Below are 22078 nucleotides of genomic sequence, written 5' to 3'. Positions count from 1 at the left end.
AGGTAAGTGACTTGCCGAGGTGACACCGCCTGAGCAGACGAAGCTCAGTGTCCTGACTGTGAGCACAGGGCTTTGGCTCCTGCTGCCGCCCTGGCTCCTCTTTAGTGTTTTTGGGTGCACTCCTTGCTCCCCGGCCCCAAGTCCCCACAGGACCATGACTACCTAGTCCTCGTTCCCCGCCCGAGGATTGGACTATTCATTCACTTATTAACATTTGCTGTATGTGAGTTTTTCCCCCAAAGGACTTTGATGTTACCACCCCAACCCTTAATATACTCTGCAGAAGACAATTTTACTTTGTTAGTAAAAAATGTTTGGTTTACATCATCTTTTATTTTATTGTAGTCCATAAATATATACAAAATAAATCAATATAGAATTCATATTTTAAGGCACTAAGTCTCCAAAGTTAAGGAAACTATTGCATTTCAAACATTTCTCTCATTTCAAACATCAAAACCTGAGAAGTAAAACTGCCAACATAATATTCAACTTAAAGCTTAAATTTAGTAGAATAAATTAAGTACATTCTGAAATTTCAAGTAAGGAATTAACAAGCTAGAGGCTGAACTAATAAGCTTGACATGGTTTGATCATCACTTGGTTTCTTACTACTCATTTACCTTTTTTACTGACATATCTACATGGAATGCAAACTCTACGTTTAGAGAGCAGAGAGTAGCGACAGCTGTAAAGAAGATGCTTCTGTTCATTCTCTGTAACTCAGGACATTTATCTTGGTTTAAGACACTGGTCTATCATGTCTTGAGCCTCTTACTGAGCAGTGAATGTTTATCCATGCACAACCCATTTCTCTTGTGGCTGGGGTTTTCTTTCTGGTCCGGAGCACCCTTACCGAGCAATTCCAAATGTGCTTCCTTAGGCATCTGCAAGACAGGCGTCAAACTCCAGTGGGGGCTCCACCTCTAACCTGCCCAGCCTCCCCAGGGCTCATCGACAGGCCGACAAGCACAATGCACAGGAGAACATAACCCAACGCAATACTGGTTGTTCCTCCCTAACCCTGATAAGCATCTTCCATAGACATTTGATATGCGATGCCAACGTAAAATCTGGGACTCCAAGCCCCTATTTCAGAAATGCATGTTAACTTTGCTTACTCCAAAGTAGGATTTCTCGTGGTGAAACCCTGCTGTTGAAGCTCCTTTTTTTTTTCTTTTTTTTTTTTGTGTATTTTTCTGAAGCTGGAAACGGGGAGAGACAGTCAGACAGACTCCCGCATGCGCCCGACCGGGATCCACCCGGCACACCCACCAGGGGCGACACTCTGCCCACCAGGGGGCGATGCTCTGCCCCTCCCGGGTGTTGCTCTGCGGCAACCAGAGCCACTCTAGCGCCTGGGGCAGAGGCCAAGGAGCAATCCCCAGCGCCCGGGCCATCTTTGCTCCAATGGAGCCTCAGCTGCGGGAGGGGAAGAGAGAGACAGAGAGGAAGGAGAGGGGGAGGGGTGGAGAAGCAGATAGGTGCTTCTCCTGTGTGCCCTGGCCGGGAATTGAACCTGGGACTTCTGCATGCCAGGCCAACGCTCTACCACTGAGCCAACCGGCCAGGGCTGAAGCTCCTTTTTAATGCTTGCTCAGTTCTTACACCTGTCACTCTGTCCTAGACAGATAAGGTCATGTCAAAGAGCAGATAATCAATGATTTCTAGAATTGTTTTGTGCTGTGTCAAGAGACAGAAGCAGTCCTGTTAGCAAATCATTCGCTCTCATTCAAACTGCCTAATGTTTTTCAATGAGGAAGAGAACTTTGCTGACTGCACTGAACGAGGCAGGCAGACTCAGGGCACTGATTGTTCCTTTATGCGCCGGAGTCATAAACAAATTATGCAACTAAGCCTCCCAGGTTTTTTTGCTTTACTGTGTGTCCCGACCCAGGGAGCTCTTTCTCACACCCTGGGCAGCGCAGGGAGAGAACGGAAAGGCCCCCTGCTGGAAGTACACCAAATGCAGAAACTAGGCCACGGGTGCTAGACAGTTCCCAGGCTCAGGAGGCCGTTTGAAGTTCCACTTTAGTTCGCTTCAAGATACAACTGGCATTTCAGAGCCACACTGCTGATGCTTCTGTTGATTTTAAAGAGTGGTGTTTGTGAGTGATTCTGTGGCTGTGTCAGGTGTCTTCAGAGCAAACAAGAAGGCATTTAGGACATGTGTAATCATCTCTCTATAAATTCTGAGGCTCCTCTTTATGAGCCTGATGGGGTTTTGCTTGTTGCTATGGGAATGATCCTATCAGAATGGTTCTTTGGCTTTATTCCTTTCAATGGTCTGACACACACCTTGAAACTGAATTGTGCACTCAGAATTGCAGCAATAAACCAACTCAAGCAAAAGCAGGTTTTATCCTAAAAGTCACTATATAATTTTTTATACTTGCATTTATTTTTTATAAGTTCCTAAAGTTTTCAACTTTCCCCCTAAAAATAAAAGAGTTGACTCTTACCTTTGTTCTACATGGTGTATTCTCAGAGATCATCACACTGTCAGTTTTGGCTCCAATGCCTTCTTCTAAAGCTACATCAAGGAGAGTATATCAGAGAACACAGAACATAAAAATCTCAGAAAACCCTTCTCATATATATAGGAATACCTTAAGAATAGAGAAGTAAATGTGTTTAAAAAAAGTCACTAGGCAAATTGCTACTCTTAAGCTTTTATTGTAGCTTTTCATCATTATCATTTACAAGTGGCACTGGACCTTGTGTTAGCTATGCCTTGGTCACTTTATTCAAAAGAAATTCTTTTTCCTTTTTTTTTCTTTTTTCTTGTGACAGAGAGAGAGTAAGACAGAGAGAAGGATAGATAGGGACAGACAGATAGGAAGGGAGAGAGATAAAAAGCATCAATTCTTTGTTGCAGCTCCTTAGTTGTTCATTGATTGCTTTTACATATGTGCCTTGACCAGTGGGAGGAAGGTGCTACAGCAGAGCGAGTGACCTCTTGCTCAAACAAGGGACCTTGGGCTTCAAACCAGTGACCTTGGGTTCAAGCCAGCGACCATGGGGTCAAGCCAGTGACCATGGGGTCATGTCTATGATCCCACGCTCAAGCCAGCAACCCTATGCTCAAGCTGGTGAGCCCGTGCTCAAGTTGGATGAGCCCTTGGGGCCTCAAACCTGGGTCCTCTGTGTTCCAGTCCGACACTCTATCCACTGCACCACCACCCAGTCAGGCCAAAAGAAATTCTTCAGCCCATCATTGATAATGCTTAAGCTCTGAGTTGACTTTTAAACAATAATGATGGATTTGCTCCAACCTCTACTCTTACCACTGCCTGGTTCTTCATGGGACCAGAAGATGAATAACTGGGAATACTAGCCATGGTTGAGTGTCAGCATACTCTCGAGCCAAAGGTAATAAATAACTTATCACAAAAACTTGGGCTGACTCTCAAGTTGCCAAACATTAATTCTCTATTTTGTATGCTACATTGGCCTCTGGTTTCTCAGCTTCATCTTAACCGTAAAAGACTGAGAAATGTGTAGAGAAGTTGAATCTTGAAAATAGAACTAAAGCAACAACAAAAATTCTAACACTTGACAGTACTTTTTGTTTTTCAAGATGGTTTTATATTGTTAGTGTATTTTCTAATATCAATTGTGATCATGACAAATATAAACCTAATTCTATAGTATAGGAGGTAAACAAAAGGTAAATTCTGTTGACAGGCTATAATTCTGAATGACAAAAGTCCTCAAAAATTAAATTGTAATAAGTGAAATACACACAATCAAATGATTCTGCATATTACAAATAGTTGTTAATATGTAGACTAATTTTTATTAATAATGTTTCCCATATTCTCAGAGAACACTGTTGAAATATTAGACACTGAAGCATTTGTGGTGCATGGTACAATGGAGGTATGCAGTTTTTAAAAATTGAAAATAAATGATAAAAATAAAGCTGTGTGCTGTTTCAGTAAAAGCTTAGGTTTGGAATTGTGAGAGTGCAAACAAAAAATTTTGATTTAACTAAGAGTCCATGATGTGGTTATTATTTTTTCAGCTATCTTTTCCTACTTCTAATTGTGAAGTTAGCATTCATTTCTGCCGTCCTTCACTGTTGTCATGAATGATGAGATGCACAGTCATGTATGAGCAGGCTGGGGTGAGGGGAGGAGAGCACTGGTTGTGGTGCATGGAGTAATCTTAAAAACCTGTGGACAGACCTGTTAGAATCTCATCGAGTTGGTCCACCAAAAACTTTGCATCTTCTTCAGTGAAGCACATAGGTGGTTTTATTTTAAGCACGTTTCTATGAGGTCCATCAGCACTGAGGAGCACTCGCTTTTCTTTCATCCTAATTAGGATGCAGGAAATACACAAGAGTAGATGCAAATGATAAGTACGATTCTTTAAGAATAATGTGAACATAGAGCAGTTTCATATTCCACACACCTGAAACCCACATTTATAAATTGCATGTGTCTTAAACCTGCCTTATTTAGAGAGATGGGAGGAAGCAAAAGAGGATTTCAAGAGGGTGGACACCCCAGAACCCAGTCACCAGATGGGAGGGAGGGTGCATTTACTTGTAGATAACGTGCTGAGCTTCAGCTGTGGCGGGGGTCCTTCCCTGATGGTCCTTCACTAGGTCAATTCCGATAAAAAGGCCAAAACCCCTGAGGGAAGTGAAGAAAGAGAACTTGACACACACTCTACTAAACACGGCATTGTCACAAAAAAGTAAGATGATTCCTAAACTGCAGTTGAATGAGATGCTGAAGGTGGCTCCCTTTAAGAGTAATTGATTCTAACTAATCCCCAGAACCAATCCAGTGTCTGCAGCTCTTTCTATTTTTTTTTTTTTTTGAAACAAGTTAGTTTTTGTTATCCAGTTTCTTTTACCCTCAATTTGTGAAAGCAAAAGGCTTAAAAGCAACCTCTTCAGACTACTTACTTTCTCTGGACATTAATGATGATAAATGCAAAATATCAAGTTTTCCTGGACATCATTTTAAATAATTTTAATAGAGAATTTACAGTTACTTTAAGTTCCTTCTTTTCACTTTTTTTTGTGCTCTCATTATCCCAGCTTTATCTTTAAACATCTTAAAAGATATACACCCAAAAGTTAGCATCAGTGATGATACTCTGGGTTCTAGATGAAGAATGAGTTTTATTTTTCATGTTTTCAGTGTTGTCTGGATTTATTTTTATGTAATTTATTTTAAACTTATAAGATAAAATATAAGCTATTTTCATTTGGGAAAAAGAATAACTACATAACAACATCATGATAAACACACCTGATATCTCCTATCAAAGTGTGCTTAGCCTTCTGTTTATTCAGTAACTCAGTAAGATAACTCCCTACTCTTGTGGCATTTCCTTGAAGGTCTTCCCTTTCAATTACATCCAGGACAGCCAATGCGACAGCAGAAGATACTGGATTTCCTCCATACTTCAGAAAAAAAGATAAAAAAAAGTAAGAGTTAAATTAGTGTTATTGCTTCATCTATGAGAAATCCAGTAAAGATATAATTTCAATAACATTTTCTCTTGTGATATTAATTTTATAGATTTAGAATATAGCATGATTTTATTCATTCAGAATCAAAGGGAAATTCATTCCCAGTTATATTCTCCATGTTGCATAAGTAGTATGAAGGACTATCAGGAAATTTATTGGCAAGTCTGAACAAAAAATAAACAGCGTGTTGGGAATTAAAGATTTCAGAGTGTGTTTCAGCGAGGGAGAATATGGATTTTTGCCCTTGAGTAGTTGTATGAAAACAGCTAAGCAATGACATTTCCTACAAATAGTTTATATTTTTAGATTTAAATTTTCCTTTTAGCTATAACAAATCCTATTATACATACTGTACAAACTATAATAATTTTTCTGAGCTTAAAGCTTATTTATTAGTTTTGGGGGTAAAACTAAGAAAATAAAATTTTCTAGAGATAAAAATTTAGTATCACCTATGACAGCCATATAACACTTATAGTACTGAATTGTTCAAACAGAGGTGTTTTGGAAATTTAAATATGATACATAACAAAGAAATAATATCTGTTAATGGGATATCATAATCGCTTAGCAGGGAAGCCATCTATCAGTGAAATAATTAATGAGAACATTTGTAGAAAAGGAAAGATATAGAAGGCAAAATACAAAGAGAATTGTGTCAGATAGAATGAAACATGGTAGATCAAAGTTTGGCTAGGGTTCTGGGGTGGTTAGTTGGCAAAACTGAGTTTCAATCTTTACTGTATAGGCAAGAAGTACAAGAACAGGCATTATTTTTCCCTCTTAGCATTAAAGTCAGAGACCAAGATATACCGTATTGAAGTACTCCATCCCAGAGCTGCTGAAGGCTTCTGCAATTTCTTTGGTTGTTACTACACATGCCACTGGGTGGCCATTACCCATTGGTTTTCCCATTGTGACAATGTCTGGGACAAAGTCTTCGCCATGCATTTGGAAGCTCCAGAAATGTTTCCCAACTCGTCCAAAGCCTACTTGAACTTCATCAGCTATGAACACACCCCCTGCTTCGTGTACATATCTGAAAAGCAAAAAGACAGTTTAATGCATTCAGGTTGCTGAGAGTTCCCATACCCACCCACAAAGATAAAGATTTTTGAGGACATCTTAAAAAATGTTGTTAACTCGAAGCCTGGAATCTTTGTTAAAAATATTTCAGTGCTCAAAATCCTCAATGACATCTATGTTGTCATTGACTTTGAAATATAACCACATAATTTCCAGATTAGATCTATTCTTTGTTGTTTGGATTTGTAAGGAAGCTCTACAGAGGCATTTTAAGTGGGGAGAGAAAGAAGTGAACCAGAAGTAACATTTATCAGGGTTAATCTTCACATTTTTATTAACTGGTAAGGCTTAGGCACTGTCCAGCCAGAGAGGAGGCCAGGCCAGGGGAGTCCTGGAGGCCCCCTGTGCTGGACCAGGTGGAAGCTCTTTATTTGCCGGATCTTGGGAAGGTGAAGAATTCTGGGAGTCCTGAAGCGGCAGGCACTCAGAAGTGGCTATTTACCAGCTAGTTTAGAGGTAATTAAAAATTTTAACAACCAGTATGGCCCTACAGAATTGTCACAGTGCCCTCAGTTTGACCAAGGGTGCTCACATCAAGTACATACTCTGCCACTTTCTGGAAGTAGCCTGCTGGAGGAATTATTTGTCCGCCACAACTCTGCATGGATTCAGCAATAAAGGCAGCAATCTATACAAGAGAAGATGGGGTCAAAGTCCATTAGGTCCCCCTCATACCACCTAAACAAGAGGACTTCTTATAGAGCAGTTTTTAAAAAATGGCTGGAATGGACCTGTGGCAAGTGGCAAATAGACTGTTTAATTAAAAATAAAAGGTGTCTATGTTGGAAAAGCAAGAGATCTGAAGCATTAGTTTTTTTAAATTCTAGGTTATCAATGAAACTACCATGAGGAGAGGGGAGCTTTCCATTTCTTCATAATTAAGTGCAGTATTTTTATTAGGACGAATTGAGTAAAAGTTTTTTTTATCAGTCTTGATACGAATCTCTAAAATATGACCCAGGTTCTAAGCACATTACTGCTGTGCCTATTCCTCAGCTTGGTGGAACAGGACTGCCTGGGCCCGGGCATTGCAGGAATGAAACAGGAAGGTGACCTGGGCCACACCCACATTGCTGTGCTGTATTTCTAGTTCTTGTCCTGAACCGGACTTAACAGAGTTAGACAATTCACAATAAGAACCACAGAGGAACTATTCTAGATGCTAAGAAAGAAGTGGAAGATAACTAACACTGAACTAAGAATAGAAAGCACAGAAATATTGAGATAGGAAGTCAAGAAAACTCAGGTGCTAGGCTAGTTTATTCCATGTGTTACTTTGGCTTAAGTTTTCACTTTAAAATATTTCAGTTGTTAGATGTAAAATGAGGTCATTGGACTCAAGATACTTCTTCTCTACTACTCCATGACTTCGTAAAAACATCTAATATTCTGTAGCATCCATTTTGTGTTTGCTTTTTGCTTTCAGCATTGTTAATGTGACAGCATCAATATAATACCTATTGAATGCTGATGTGCTCAAAAAATTATCCAAATCCTTTCAGCAGCAAAAAAGACCATATGACCTTGATGATGTGAAATGTTTTTCCTGGAAACAGTGCTCACTGTTCAAATAAAGAGGTAAAGGTTACATTTGAAGAGGAAAAATGTATGAAGCTTAGGTCCACCTGCATAGGTATGACATAAGAAGATATGAAAATTGAATGAGTTAGAAGGGAAAAGTAGAAACAGTTAAGAAATGCAAATGAGCCTGACCAGGCGGTGGCGTAGTGGATGGAACATCAGACTGGGATGCGGAGGACCCAGGTTCGAGACCCCAAGGTCGCCAGCTTGAGCGCGGGTTCATCTGCTTTGAGCAAAGCTCACCAGTTTGGACCCAAGGTCGCTGGCTCGAGCAAGGGGTTACTCGGTCTGCTGAAGGTCCATGGTCAAGGCACATATAACAGCAATCGATGAACAATTAAGGTGTCACAACGAAAAACTGATGATTGATGCTTCTCATCTCTCTCTGTTCCTGTCTGTCTGTCCCTATCTATCCCTCTCTCTGACTCTCTCTTTGTCTCTGTAAAAAAGCAAAACAAAACAAAACAAAAAAAAAGCACACAAACAAAAAAAGAAATGCAAATGACTCTCTAGTCATTAAGACAAAAATATTTGAATGGGGAAAGGCAAAGGCTTCATTTTTATCTCAATTAAAATTTATTTTATTGCCACGTCGATGCCTAAACATGTTGAAAGAAAAGCATGTGTCAAATTACATTACAGTATTATGTAAATAACCCTCCAATGCGCTGAGAATTCAACATTAACCTGAAGACAGTAGGGTGAAAACTCAGAAAAGAAGTCTTTTGCCTATTTTGGAAGATTCTGTTTCTGTCTTAGAAGGCCAGGCCCAAATTGGAGAAACGTTTTTCTGTCGTGACTTACTCAAGCTCTGTGGCTTCAGGGAAGTTGAGCCAGTTCAAGGCAAGCACAAAGGCTCCCTGTTGGTCCTGGAGTCTGCACTGGTCCTGGTGCTTCTGGGCCACTCTGCCTCTTCCTTTCCCGGCACCACGTTAGCCCCATGTACTGCTCTGCGTTGCAATAACCTGCCCCTGTCCTATCACCTCCGTGCCCTCTCCACCCTGTCCTTTGCACGAGAGCCTGCTTCCCACTGGGATGGTCAGAGACAGGCTACCAGTTTTGGAACAGGCACAGTAATTGCATTTCCAGAATAAATAAAATAGATGTTTTTAGAGGCATGACTATAGCAATGCACTTTTTGAAATAAAAATCAAGTAAAAAAAAAATAACCAGAGAAGAACAGAAAGGGAATTGGGATCTAATTCTTTTTCATCTCTGCAATGTATTGCCAATGATTTAAATGCATTTTTATAAAAGATGTTAAAATGTTTCTAAAGCTGTAAATACATACCTTCCTTCCATTCTTATGAGCTTCTACAATAATTTTCTTTACTTCATCTGCATAAGCGCTAGCTGGGTCTGCATGATCTTCTCTGTATTTTCCTCTGTAAGTATCTGGAGTTGGTGCCTGAGAACATCGAATAATAGCTTTTTATGATTTGCCTTTTGGACGAATGACCCTTTAAAATTTGGCATTTTCCCACAAAAACATATTAGAAAGGTGACTTTGTGGCTTTAGGTGACTCTAGGCTCCGTTGTTCTTTCTCTATAACATTTCTGAATTCCGCCAGTACTGGAATCTTTTCATTGTGAGTGGAAGCTTAGATTATTAGCTCCTAGATGCTATTAAGTCAAGACTGCATCCCTATTCACATAGGGACCAAATTCAAATCAACAATGTGATTATATTATTTGAAAATTTCAATGAATGAAAATTATTAATTCTAGATTGAAAATAAACTAACATTTATCAATTATTTAGCAAATTGTAATCATTCAGAAAACTCAAGTGCCTTAGTGCTAATCCCAGACCTTACAATTTTGAAAGAAGGTACTATGGTTCTCTTAAGAAAGTCTACTGATTCTTAATTAAGACAAATGAGTTTTACTGTTTCAACAACTTCATTTATTTTAGTTTCTAATTTTACTTTATCAATTTATATACTAATTTAGCCAGAGTAATTTAATTTTAAGACAGTCATTCACACTTAATTCAACTCTGAATATCAAGCTGCTATTGGCTATCAGTGAATAACAGCTATCATTCCACTATCCTAATTTGCTCCTTGTGGTACTCATCAATGGATTTTAACCACATCCTGTCATTAACTAGCTCTTTGGCTTTAGTGAGTCTCACACATTGCCTTAGATTTTAGTTTCTTTTTCATGATTTCTTTTTTTTTCTTTATTTTGGTTTTAGTTATTGAATTTTAGAGAGAAGATAGAGAGAAAGGCAGAGGGAGAAGCAGGATGTATCAATTCATAGTAGTTGTTTCTCATCTGTGCCTTGACTTGGCAAGCCTGGGGTTTTGAACTGGTAACTCAGCATTGCAGGTGGGTGCTCTATCCACTGTGCCACCACAGGTTGGGATCATGGTTTCCTTTCGATGAAAGGATTGTACTGGATTATCACTCAGCATTCTTCCAGTACTAACATTCTTGGATTCTAAAATATGTACTTACCACATGCACAAATTCTTTCCTGACATCTTTGCCCTTTCTAAATTTATATGGACTGATCTCAATTAAAGATGATAGGTGGCCATGGTAAGCACTGAAAAAGAAAAAGTACAGTAAAGAAAATTGCTCAAAGAAGGATGTTTTTCTAGCATATAAACAATATTATTTCATATCACCCAAGGAGCATCTCAGTGTTGGTGCCAGGTTTATCAGTATGGGATCTAGTTTTTCATGGCAGGACTAGCCATTTAATTTGTTCAGTTCTCCTTACCCATGTAATAAAACGAAAGGAAAGGCAAATCTGTATCTTCATAAAAAATTCTTTTTGATTGGAAAAGAACTTAATTTCCTTAAATCATATTATAGCTGTTAAATTAGATTGTCTAAATATAAAAATGTTATTTTCTACAGCTTCATAGAAAAGTTCTCTAAATATATATATATATATTTTTAATGAGAGACAGACAGACAGTAACAGAGAGAGATGAGAAGCATCAACTCATAGTTGCGGTGCCTTAATTGTTCATTGATTGCTTTCTCATATGTACCTTGACCAGGGGGCTTCAGCAAGCCAGTGACTCCTTGCTCAAACCAGCAACCTAGAGCTTCAAGTCAATGACCTCTAGGCTCAAGCCAGAGACCATAGGGTTATGTCTATGATCCCACAACCCACATTCAAGCCAGCGACCCTATGCTCAAGCTGCTGAACCCACACTCAAGCTGGCTACCTCAGGGTTTTAAATTTGGGTCTTCAGCATTCCAGCTTGATGCTCTATCTACTACACCACTACCTGGTCAGGCTTTAAATACATTTGATAGTTATATTCTAGTAAACCTTAAAAATATATATAAATGGGCTGTGTTTCTGTTTGGGATGGTTTCCAAAAGATGTCCTGGTGCATATATAAATATATCAGGCAAAAGTAAGTTGGTAAGGCACAGAAGATCTCTTTAGGAACTAAGACTGAGAGGTGATCAAGTGGCTATGAAAATTTTTCTTTCACTTAAAATACAGGTGGCTCTTATATTGCCTTTTCTGTTTCTTGCCCAGAGATATAATTGAGAGACCTGGAAAAACAATTATGAAAGGCCCGTGCATAGATAAAGCAGAGGGAGCACTGTCTTTACCATATATTAAGTCATGCTGTAGAGCCTTAAAAATACAATTATTATGGCACTGAAATAACAACAAAGAGATGACTAGGACAGAAGGTGACCTCAGAGATATATCCATACATAAATGGTAACACAGGGGACTCCAGGTGAATTCAATATGAGGAGTAGTTATGAAGGCAGTGGAAGAAAATAAAGAACATTTTTCTGATCTGGGGGTTGGGAAAGAGATATTAGCAAAACTTAGAAAATAAACCGTAAGATAAAAATATTTATCTTTTGATTTAATCAAAATTAAAGACTTCTGTTAAAGAATACCAATGACACAGTTAAAAAGATATATGAAAGGTAGAAAAAACACATATGAAATGTCTCAAACTAAAAGAGATTAACTCCCAAAATGGTGGTTCTTAATTCTGCATATCTAACTATATTAAGCACTTGAGAAATTCTAAAATATATACTATTTCTTAGAATCCACTTTTAGTCTGGCATGGGGCCTGGCATTGGTATTAAAAAAAAGATTCCACCTGGCCTGTGGTGGCGCAGTGGATAAAGTGTCAACCTGGAACACTGAGGTCACTGGTTCGAAACCCTGAGCTTGCCTGGTCAAGGCACATATGGGAGTTGATACTTCCTGCTCTTCCCGACCTTCTCTCTCTCTCTCTCTCCTCTCTAAAATGAATAAATAAAATCTTAAAAAAACAAAACAAAACAAAACAGATTTGCTAGGTAATTCTAAAACACAATCAAGGATGAAATCCTCTGATCTAGACTAGTTATGCAACCACAAACCAACAAAAAAAGGATGCAATCTCAATTTTAAAAGTGGGCCAAGAATATGAACAGCAATTATTAGAAGAGAAATCAGAAACACATAATAAGCATATGAAGAGAGAAACTCATAAATAGAAAATTGCAAATTAAAACAACATTGTTATTATTTTATGCCTGTTAGGCAGAAATTAGAAAAAAATAGAAAGCAGGATACTGTTAGGTTTTGGTGAGGATATGAAATACAGAAAATTTCCTGTACTGTGTAGTGTTGCAACCGTTCTGGAGGCGGATCCGGCAGTATTTAGTCAAATTAGCAATGTTTATAATAACCCTATGGCCTAGCAGTCCTGTTTCTGGGTGTTTATTCCTAAGACATTCTTGGAAAAGTCTGTAAGGGCTCATGTGCAAGGTTGTTCATTGCAGTGTTGTTTGTGGCAGGTGGGGGTGAAGGGCTGGATTTTTTTTTTTTTTGAAGGGCTGGATTTTAAAGACAAAAGAGAGAGAAAGCAAATGGTTGATACCTTTTATAATGATTACATTTTGAAATGATACTTCAGATATAATGGCTACTAGAAAACTGTAAATTCCCTACATGGCTTAAATTATATTTCTATCGGATAGCACTGAATTAAAAGACTAGAGGTATGCCCATCAACAAAGAATCCTGAAACGGTGCTGAGGGGAAAAAAGCCAAACAGAAAGAGGTCTATAATAATATTTGTAAAATTAAAACAGATGCACATAAAATAATATACATTTTACAAGAATAAAAGCTATACATTAAATACAGTAAAATAGCTGTCTGTAAGTGGGGAATAAAGGGAATAAAAAAAGAATACAAAAATTAACTGTGGTAGGCACCCTACCCCCACAATGCCCATGTCCTGAACCTTGGGACCTAAGAATATGTCCCATGGCAAAGAGGACTTTGTAGATGTGATTGTATCAAGGATCATGAGGTGGAGAGATAATCCTGGCAAGTCCAATGTAAACAGAAGTCTTTATAAATAAAAAAAGCCAGGGCAATGGTGATCAGAGACATACAAGGTGACATGAAGATGGAAACAGAACCTGGAATCATGGAATGGCTGGATCTGAAGATGAAGGAAGAAACCATAAGCAAAGGAATGCAGGCGGCCTCTAAAATCTGACCAAAGCAAGGAACAGAGCCTCCCTAGAGGCTCCAGAGGAAACCAGCCCTGTTGATCCTTTGATTTTAGCCCAGTGAGAACCATTTTGGACTTCTGTCATACAGAACTGTAAGAGAATAAAGTTGTGTTGTTCTAGCCACTAAGTTTGTGATAATTTGTTACAGCAACAATAGAAAACTAACGCACCAACCAACACATAAAGAGAGAGAAGCCTAACAAAGGGCAAAGAATAAGGTGCAGGCTCAGTTCAGCCCTCTGTGCCTGAGATTAGTAGAGTGGAGAGGTAGAGAAAAGAATTTAAAAAAAAATATTTGCTTAGTAAAGATTGAGGTTGTTAGATTCCTTATTTAAAATGTAATAAGTTTATATTTGAGAGGTAAAATTTAAGTGACTATTAATAGTCATAAATTCATTTTTACTTGGCTTATTTCTTTTAAAACTTGCTCTAAATGCTTATTTTTAAATTAATTAAAGTGCATAATCACAGGTGAAGTAAATGCTTGGATTTTTAAGAAATCATTTTTTTTAATTTTGAAAAAGATTGAGTTATACATGTAATGGCTCAAAAAATAGTTGATGTGTACAAAGTAAACCTTGATTCATGTAAAGCCCATAAGGCCACAGCACAGCACCCAAAAGAGCCTCCCCTTGTTGACAGGTACTTGGAAGGAATCAAGTATCCTGCAGGCCTAGACTGGCCTTGACACTAATCCTGCACGAGTGAAAATCCCTGTGCCGTGTATGCACCCGCCTCTACATGCGCTGATTGTAGTCATATGGACAGGGTTAATACAGTTTTGTCTCTGAAGGAGCTTCCTGCTTAGAAATCTTGCTTCCAAGACTTACTGATCAAGAGTGATCACATCTTGGTGGCCCCTGAACTGCCGAGCCAGGCGTAAGGCTAAGTCATTGGCTTCAGATCTGTAAGACAACATAGAGGGAACAATGTAACATAAGCTCTCTTAAAAATATTTCAAATTTCTAATTAAAAAGTTGTAAGATTCCAATTACAATAGTCTCCCCTTATATGAGGGGCATATGTTCCAAGACCCCCAGTGGATGTGTGAAACCTTGTATAGTACTGAACCCCATATGTATAATTATATATATATATAATTTTTTCCTATACATACATACCTAAGATAGTTTAATTTATAAGTTAGACACAGCAAGAGATTAACAGTAATAACTAATAAATAAATCAGTTATAACAATATACTGTAACAATAGCTATGTGACTGTGACACCTCTCTAAAATATCTCATTGTACTGTACTCACCTTTTTACTCAAAGGAAGCACTTTTCAGCTCCTCTTTGGCGTATCTGAACTGTCAGCACTGCTACTCTTTGAGCTTTGGGGCCATTGTTCAGTAAAGTCAATGTTACTTGAACATGAGCACTGTAGCATCCTGGGTGATCAGACAGTCAATCTGATCACTGAGGGGGCTACTAAGTGACTAACTGGTGGGGAGCATGTCCATTATGGATACACTGGACAAAGGGATGACTCACGTCCCAGGCGGGACACAACCAATTAGAGTGAGATTTCATCACGCTATTCAGAATGACCCACAACTTACAACTAATAACTTGTTTATTTCTGGAATTTTTCATTTAATATTTTCAATTTTCAAGGGGTGGGGGGCATTGTATTAAAAATGTATTAAGAAGTAAGTTAAACTACTTTCCTTTGCCTTTAATCTTGCCCACCCAACAATCTCACCTCAACCTTCAAATACAAGTTCCCTGAGGTCTTCAATCAAGAATGAGACACACAGAAGAAACAAGACAAATGAAGGATATGCTGCCTGTTTCAGGCTTTAGTGGAGTTCAGCCACATCTGTAGGTGATTAACTTTGAGGACACAAAGGAGCCTGCCTTAAGCCTGATCTCCCTGGGGGCAGTGGGAGCATGAAGGCCCATTAACTTGGCTTCTAAACTCTGTTGTAGTGGCTCACTATTTAATTAATTTCCTATCTATAACATGAAGGTCATAATTTTTCTATCTGGTTCAGAGAGTCTAACTATATTACTCAGACACAGGGAAGAAAGTAATTTATGGAATGTTTTCTAACTGCTAGACATCGTGCTGAGTGTTTTGCTGGCATTTAGTCTTACAACTATTCTAACAGACAAGCATTGCCATCTCCTTTTTATGAATGAAAAAACAGCTCCTGAGTAGGTGACAAGAATAAGTTCTCTTGCCTGACCGGGCGGTGGCACAGTGGATAGAGCGTCGGACTGGGATGTGGAAGACCCAGGTTCGAGACCCTGAGGTTGCCAGCTTGAGCAAGGGCTCATCTGGTTTGGGCAAAAGCTCACCAGCTTGAGCCCAAGGTCGCTGGCTCAAGCAGGGGGTTACTCAGTCTGCTGAAGGCCCGCAGTCAAGGCACATATGAGAAGGCAATCAATGAACAACTAAGGTGTTGCAATGCGCAATGAAAAACTAATGATTGATGCTTCTCATCTCTCCGTTCCTATCTGTCTGTCCCTGTCTATCCCTCTCTCTGACTCTCTCTCTCTGTCTCTGTAAAAAAAAAAAAAAAAAAAAAAGAATAAGTTCTCACAGCTAATAAGAGGTACAGTCCACTTTCTGACTGAAACCTGTTTAACTTCAAGATTACTTTGTACTATCCCAGGCTCTACCGCCTCCAGTCCTTACAGACAGTCTTTGAAGACAGTGTTCTTTGGAGCTAATCCCTCTCTGGCAGTATAAATTATTTAGCAGAGAAAGTAAAATATTATGATATTTAGTTTATTAAAAGCCAGAATGCTTTATAACAAAATATTTTAATCATTTATGAAGAAAAAAAGAATAATCTTCTGGTTAAAAATTTGCTTTTAAAATACCTAATTGAAAAAAGAAAAATGAATTACATAGCCATATAATCAACCATTTTTATAGAATTTCTAATACCTAATTTTTTTTTAATTTTTCAGAAGTGAGAAGAGGGAGGCAGACAGACAGATTCCCACACCCGCTCAACTGGGATCCACTGGGCATGCCCCCTAGGGGGCGATGCTCTGCCCATCTGGTGCATTGCTCCATTGTAACTGGAGCCATTCTAGTGCCTGAGGTGGAGGCCATGGAGCCATCCTCAGCGCCTGGGCCAACTTTGCTCTGATTGAGCCTTGGCTGCGGGAAGGGAAGAGAGAGATAAAGAGAAAGGAGAGGAAGGAAGGGGAAAGAAGCTGATGGGCGCCTCTCCTATGTGCTTTAACCGGGAATCGAACCTGGGACTTCCACCGCTGGGCCAATGCTCTACCACTAAGCCAACCAGCCAGGGCCTCTAATAGCTCATTTTAACATATATATGATTTTTAATACATGAGTATTTTAATAATGATACATATATATTCTTTTTAAAATATGAGTTTTTGCTGAATATACTGGTTGCCTCCCAATATAACATTGCATTGTGAACTTTTCACCTGTCATTAGGCATGTACTTTCAAAACATTTTTTAATGTCTGCAAAATATTCCATAGAATCAATATATAATAATTTGAATATGTAGAATTTAAAAGTTGGTATGTATTTATTCATTTCAATTTATTCCCCCCTTTTTCATGTTTGTCTTGTGGAATTATGTTCAATTTCCTAAGAAAAATCAATGAAGATCTTGCAAAAGACATCTCTTGTCTACTAGAGTTCTTTTTTTGCTAAATTTCCTCATTCATGCTTTGAAAGAAATACGTATCTAAGCTCGTGGATTCTTTAGCTACTTACTCTATTGCAGAAAGAGGTGGGTCTAATTTGACTAGCTAGGTTTCTTCACATGAACACCAGACTTGAATATATTTTGGCAAGGAAGACCTTAAGTATCAACCCTTTTAGGATACTTAAGAGGATGCCTTCCCCATCTTTCACCAAGAAAACCATGGCAATAAAAAGTTGAATGGCATGCACATGCTAATCATCAGACTCTTTTTATAGGCTGTGCTCAAAAGCCTTGGGACATGCTGTCTAGTGTCCTGTCTACAAGCAGATGAGTCAGGTCCCCAGTGTATGGTCACTTAGTAAATGAAAAGAATGTCAGGAAACCTTTTTAGACATCTGTGCTTCACCACCTATCAAAACAAAAAGGTACGTGCGAGAAAGTAAACAAAGAGAACGCCGGGAATCGGAAACCTAGAAACATACCCCGAATTTGTAAAATAACAAACAGAGAGTTTCTCCGGCAGGGTTGCAGACAGGCGTTTGGCGTACTCCACAATGTTGTCGTGGAGGAATCGAGAATTTGTATTTAGCACTTCCATCTGTTTCAGGGCAGCTTTGACCACTTCTGGGTGACAGTGTCCCACTACAATTTCAGAGACAAAGCCAAAGAAACAAGTTACAATACTAAATGCCCGGCAAGCGAGGGAGATTCTGAAGCAAGAAAACAAACTAAAAGCTGAGCATTTTTCTGTCCCACATTTTGCAGCAACTTTTCTCTGCTAGGACTATTGGCCCCGTCAGCAAAGGAACTGCAGCCTCTGCAATTCTGGGGACAAATATTAATGGTGCCAAATCTGCCGTAGTCCATAAAGGTATCCCGCAGGCACAATAAGACAGGACAGTTACCATGGGCAACGTTGTTGATGCAGTCCAAGTACTGTTCACCTTTCTCGTCAAACATGTACTGCCGCTGGGCTCGCACTATTTTGATGGGATCCGCAGCAAAGAAAACTTTGCACGAGGGCCTAGAAATAATGAAAGGAAACAGTCTGCTCTGCTAAGACTGCTCAGTGTTTTTCCTTCGCAATGAAGGTCACGATAAGTGGAAAATTACAGTTACATAAAGGAAAGGGAAAACACAACCTGGGTGACATACTTTTTTTTTTTTTTAATTTCGTATCAGCTTGCGACCTTTTATCTTAATCCCCCATTCATGACACTGCTCACATTTATTTTTGTTATATTAAATTTGCCATGATTTGACAACACTATTTAGAAGCACATGGATCAACTCTGACAGCTCTAATTACATAAACCAATAACTAATTTCCTTTGGGAAGTTTTGTTCTATGGGGGTGGGGGTGGGGTTGAAGCTTACTATGTGTCAGGAACTGACAGATATCACAAATATTATCTGATTTAATTCTTCCAACAATTATATGAAATTCGGATTATTATCATTCTCATTTTTATAGGTGAGGGAACTGGGGCACAGATAAACTAAGGAACTTGTTCAAAGTTACACAGCTAGTAGTGAGAAAATTGGGATTTAGAAATGGACTCTCCTATGCCGTAGCCCAAGACTGTGTTTGCTTGCTTTCTCTTTTCTCCTTCTAATCTAATTTATAAAGAAATAAATAGCACTAAACACTAAATATAAAAAAACTTCATGTTAAATACTATGAGGAGATTTTATTGGAGATCATTTTGATGTCTTTGAGTGGTGGTTGTTCTGTAGCCAATGGATCTTCAATTCCTTTTTTTTTTTTAATGTTTATTTATTGATTTTAGTGAGAGAGGAAGAGAGAGAGAGAAACATCGATCTGTTCCTGTATGTGCCCTGACTGGGGATCAACCTGGCTACCTTGGTGCTTTGGGATTATGCCCTAATCAACTGAACTATTCAGCTAAATCTTCCATTCTTGAATAATAAAATCCAATTACTTTAACCCTTTAATCAACTCTTTCTGGCATAATAAAGTCATCTATATTGACTTTGGTTATTTGGGTGAATGTTTGGTATATAAATTTTAGCAACATAGAAACAAGATCAGGTTTCTGATCTTGGCTGTATGGACATTTAGAAACTAAAACTGAATATATTATTTTTATTTTGGTGATTTTGCATGCACAAAAAATGCCACACACATTAAAGGTAGTTTAAAGCATAATTGGATACTTATATATTAAATTCATATTTTTAGAAAGTATTTTGATTATTGTGAATTAGATCATCTGAAATTTTAAAACTACCTAAGATTAAACATCAACTAAAGTGAAACTAATATTTAATGTAAATATTTTATTGGTTCATACTCAGCTGTTAGTTCATACCTAAGAGTTAAAAACCTTTGTTATGAATGTGGATTGAAAACTACAAGATCCACCTTGCTCCTCAGACTTCTGGTGAGATTCCTCTTTTAGTTTAGCCCACAGTTACACTCCACCTTTCACAGAATTTGTTTTGCTCATGTCAGAAATCATTAGGTTTTCATTGGAACCTAACTATAATATATAGGATTGAAAACTAACAGAAAGGAGTAATGATTAGAAAAAGGGAAGGGGTTGATCGCGTAATGAGGAGTCTATTTTGCTGTACAGCGGGGCTGAGAGTGCTCTAACGGGCCTCCTAAACCATTAAGAAACTTTTCGGGGTTGGTATCAGGAGCCTCAGTATGACAAACTGCCCAGCCCTTCTCAGACGAGGGCCCTAACCCTTTCTTTCTTGTGTCTCCCAGGCCTCTCTCAAGCCTGCCAGCTGCAGCCCTTGCTAATTACATGTAAATACTGCAGACCCCTGATATTACAAGGATTAGGGGTAGTGAATGGCAGCAATCATCATTCATTTTTACATACACCTTTAAAAAAAAGGCAGATCACACTTATTAATCTCATTTGATCACTCCTGCGAAGCAGAACGTTATTCCTGTTTTCACAGACGAGGAGATTAACTTAACAGAGGTCACACAGGTAACATGACACCCTAGTAGGATTCGAGCCCTGGTTTGACAGTGTTCGGTCCGCTCGCTCACCAGAATACTGCCAGTGGTTCACTGCTCGGGCAAAGACATGTAGACTGGAGAGAACACCGCACTTTAAACGCTGTGCCGAGGGCACACCGGCAGACACCAAGGTGGGGAAGTAGCATTTACCCTTAAGACGGTGATTTCAAAGTTTTTCTACTGGCTGGGTAAAACCTTTACCTCTGAACCCAGCATGCAGTAAGAAAAACTTCATTTTAAACAAAAGATGTCAGAATTAGCTTCTTTTCATAACCGTCATCAAAAATATTTCTGAGTTCACAGTTTTGAAAACCTTTCGAGTTGGTGCGAGTGGCGGAGAGGTACCTTCTTCCTCCCAGCGCCCATTCCCGGACTGTGCTTCTCCGGCAGTTAACCCTCGCCGGGCAGTGCTTCCAGCAGCGCGCAGCCGGGCTCCTGGCCGGACGGTAGAAGCGGAGCAGCGCTGGAGCCGGCTGGGGGCGCCCCTGCTGAGGGCGCGCGTGCGCAGGTGTGCGGCGCTCGGGGACGCAGTGAGAGGTAAGTGTGTGTGTGTGGGGGGGGGCCGTGCGCAGGTGTGCGGCGCTCGGGGACGCAGTGAGAGGTAAGTGTGTGTGGGGGGGGCGCGTGCGCAGGTGTGCGGCGCTCGGGGACGCAGTGAGAGGTAAGTGTGTGTGTGGGGGGGGGGCGCGTGCGCAGGTGTGCGGCGCTCGGGGACGCAGTGAGAGGAAAGTGTGTGTGTGTGGGGGGGGCGCGTGCGCAGGTGTGCGGCGCTCGGGGACGCAGTGAGAGGAAAGTGTGTGTGGGGGCGGGGGGGCGGGCGGCGCGCGTGCGCAGGTGCTCCAGGCAGAGGCCACTCGCACGCCTCTGGCAGCCGCCCTAGCGGAGCCTTCGGGTGCCTGTCCTGGCTCGCCGGCTCACTCCCCGCCGGGCTTCAGCTCTCAGCCACCTGCCCTCATTTCCCCTCTCTGCACCTTTCCTTGGGCCTGGGGCGCCCTTACCCGATGTGCTTCCTCCTCAGCGACAGAGTGTCCTGCTTGCAGTACAGTTCGCACATGGTGGCAGGCAGCCGGACAGGCTTCTGTCTGCCTCCTGGGAGTCTGCGGGCTGCTTCAGCGGCGGGCCTTTCCTCCCGTTATACCGCGCTGGGTACCCTTGTCCTGAGCCTCGGAGGTCAGTGGTGGCATCAACTACCTAGTCATCTCCTTTTAAGTCTTGTCCTGACTTTACCCTTCCCCAAGCCCCACCCTCCTCCGCCTGGTGCCTGCTTGGCAAGTCACTGTGCTAGCCACTCATTCACCACCCACCCTCTGCCTCCAGTCTAACTGGCCTCTGTCCCTGGCCTGACGATGCTCATGTCCCCTCCCCATCCCTGTTACTTCTTCTGACTCAAAGTTAGTTCCCTAACTTTGCCTTGGCCTTTCTTCCTCCTCTGCCTGTGAATTCCCTTCTTCCCACTTTCTTTCTTGTTTCTTTTTTTCTGTCTCATTATTTTCTTGTAAACATTCAAAGATAGGCGCTCTCTGGAGATATCAAGACTGACTGAACAGTTGTCTCCATTCTCACACCGAGAGTATTCCATTACCAAAACCTACCACAACTCAAGGAAAGTAACAAGGCACATGCCCTCAGGATTAATGACTGACTCAGCCTGGTATTTGTTGGGAGTGATAACGTACAGTGTTTCAAACATCTGCTTTAACAATGCAATACATACCACTTCTACTTTCTCTACTACTGTACAGATTACAAAACA

General features: G+C 40.1%; 1 protein-coding gene across 2 annotated transcripts; it reads right to left on the bottom strand.

Moving 5' to 3' along the window:
• Nucleotides 1-313: 313 nt before the first annotated feature.
• Nucleotides 314-21495, bottom strand: ETNPPL (ethanolamine-phosphate phospho-lyase). Of its 2 annotated transcripts, none has more exons than XM_066278937.1 (13): nucleotides 21324-21495; nucleotides 18230-18348; nucleotides 17807-17966; nucleotides 14509-14583; nucleotides 10625-10715; nucleotides 9453-9569; nucleotides 7126-7208; nucleotides 6308-6533; nucleotides 5271-5425; nucleotides 4554-4643; nucleotides 4191-4321; nucleotides 2463-2533; nucleotides 314-887 (listed from the first exon to the last, which is right to left on the bottom strand). In XM_066278937.1, exons 1-13 carry the CDS (start codon nucleotides 21377-21379, stop codon nucleotides 759-761), a joined length of 1503 nt encoding a protein of 500 aa, XP_066135034.1. In that variant the 5' UTR covers nucleotides 21380-21495; the 3' UTR covers nucleotides 314-758. The 2 variants fall into 2 exon arrangements, with proteins under 2 accessions (XP_066135034.1, XP_066135036.1); XM_066278939.1 differs by lacking the exon at nucleotides 21324-21495 and adding an exon at nucleotides 20671-20803.
• Between the last annotated feature and the right edge of the window lie 583 nt (nucleotides 21496-22078).

Source organism: Saccopteryx bilineata, chromosome 5 (genome assembly GCF_036850765.1).
Source record: "Saccopteryx bilineata isolate mSacBil1 chromosome 5, mSacBil1_pri_phased_curated, whole genome shotgun sequence".
Taxonomy (NCBI): domain Eukaryota; kingdom Metazoa; phylum Chordata; class Mammalia; order Chiroptera; family Emballonuridae; genus Saccopteryx; species Saccopteryx bilineata.
Note: the sequence above shows the minus strand (reverse complement) of the source record. Positions and strands in the feature narration are given on the sequence as shown.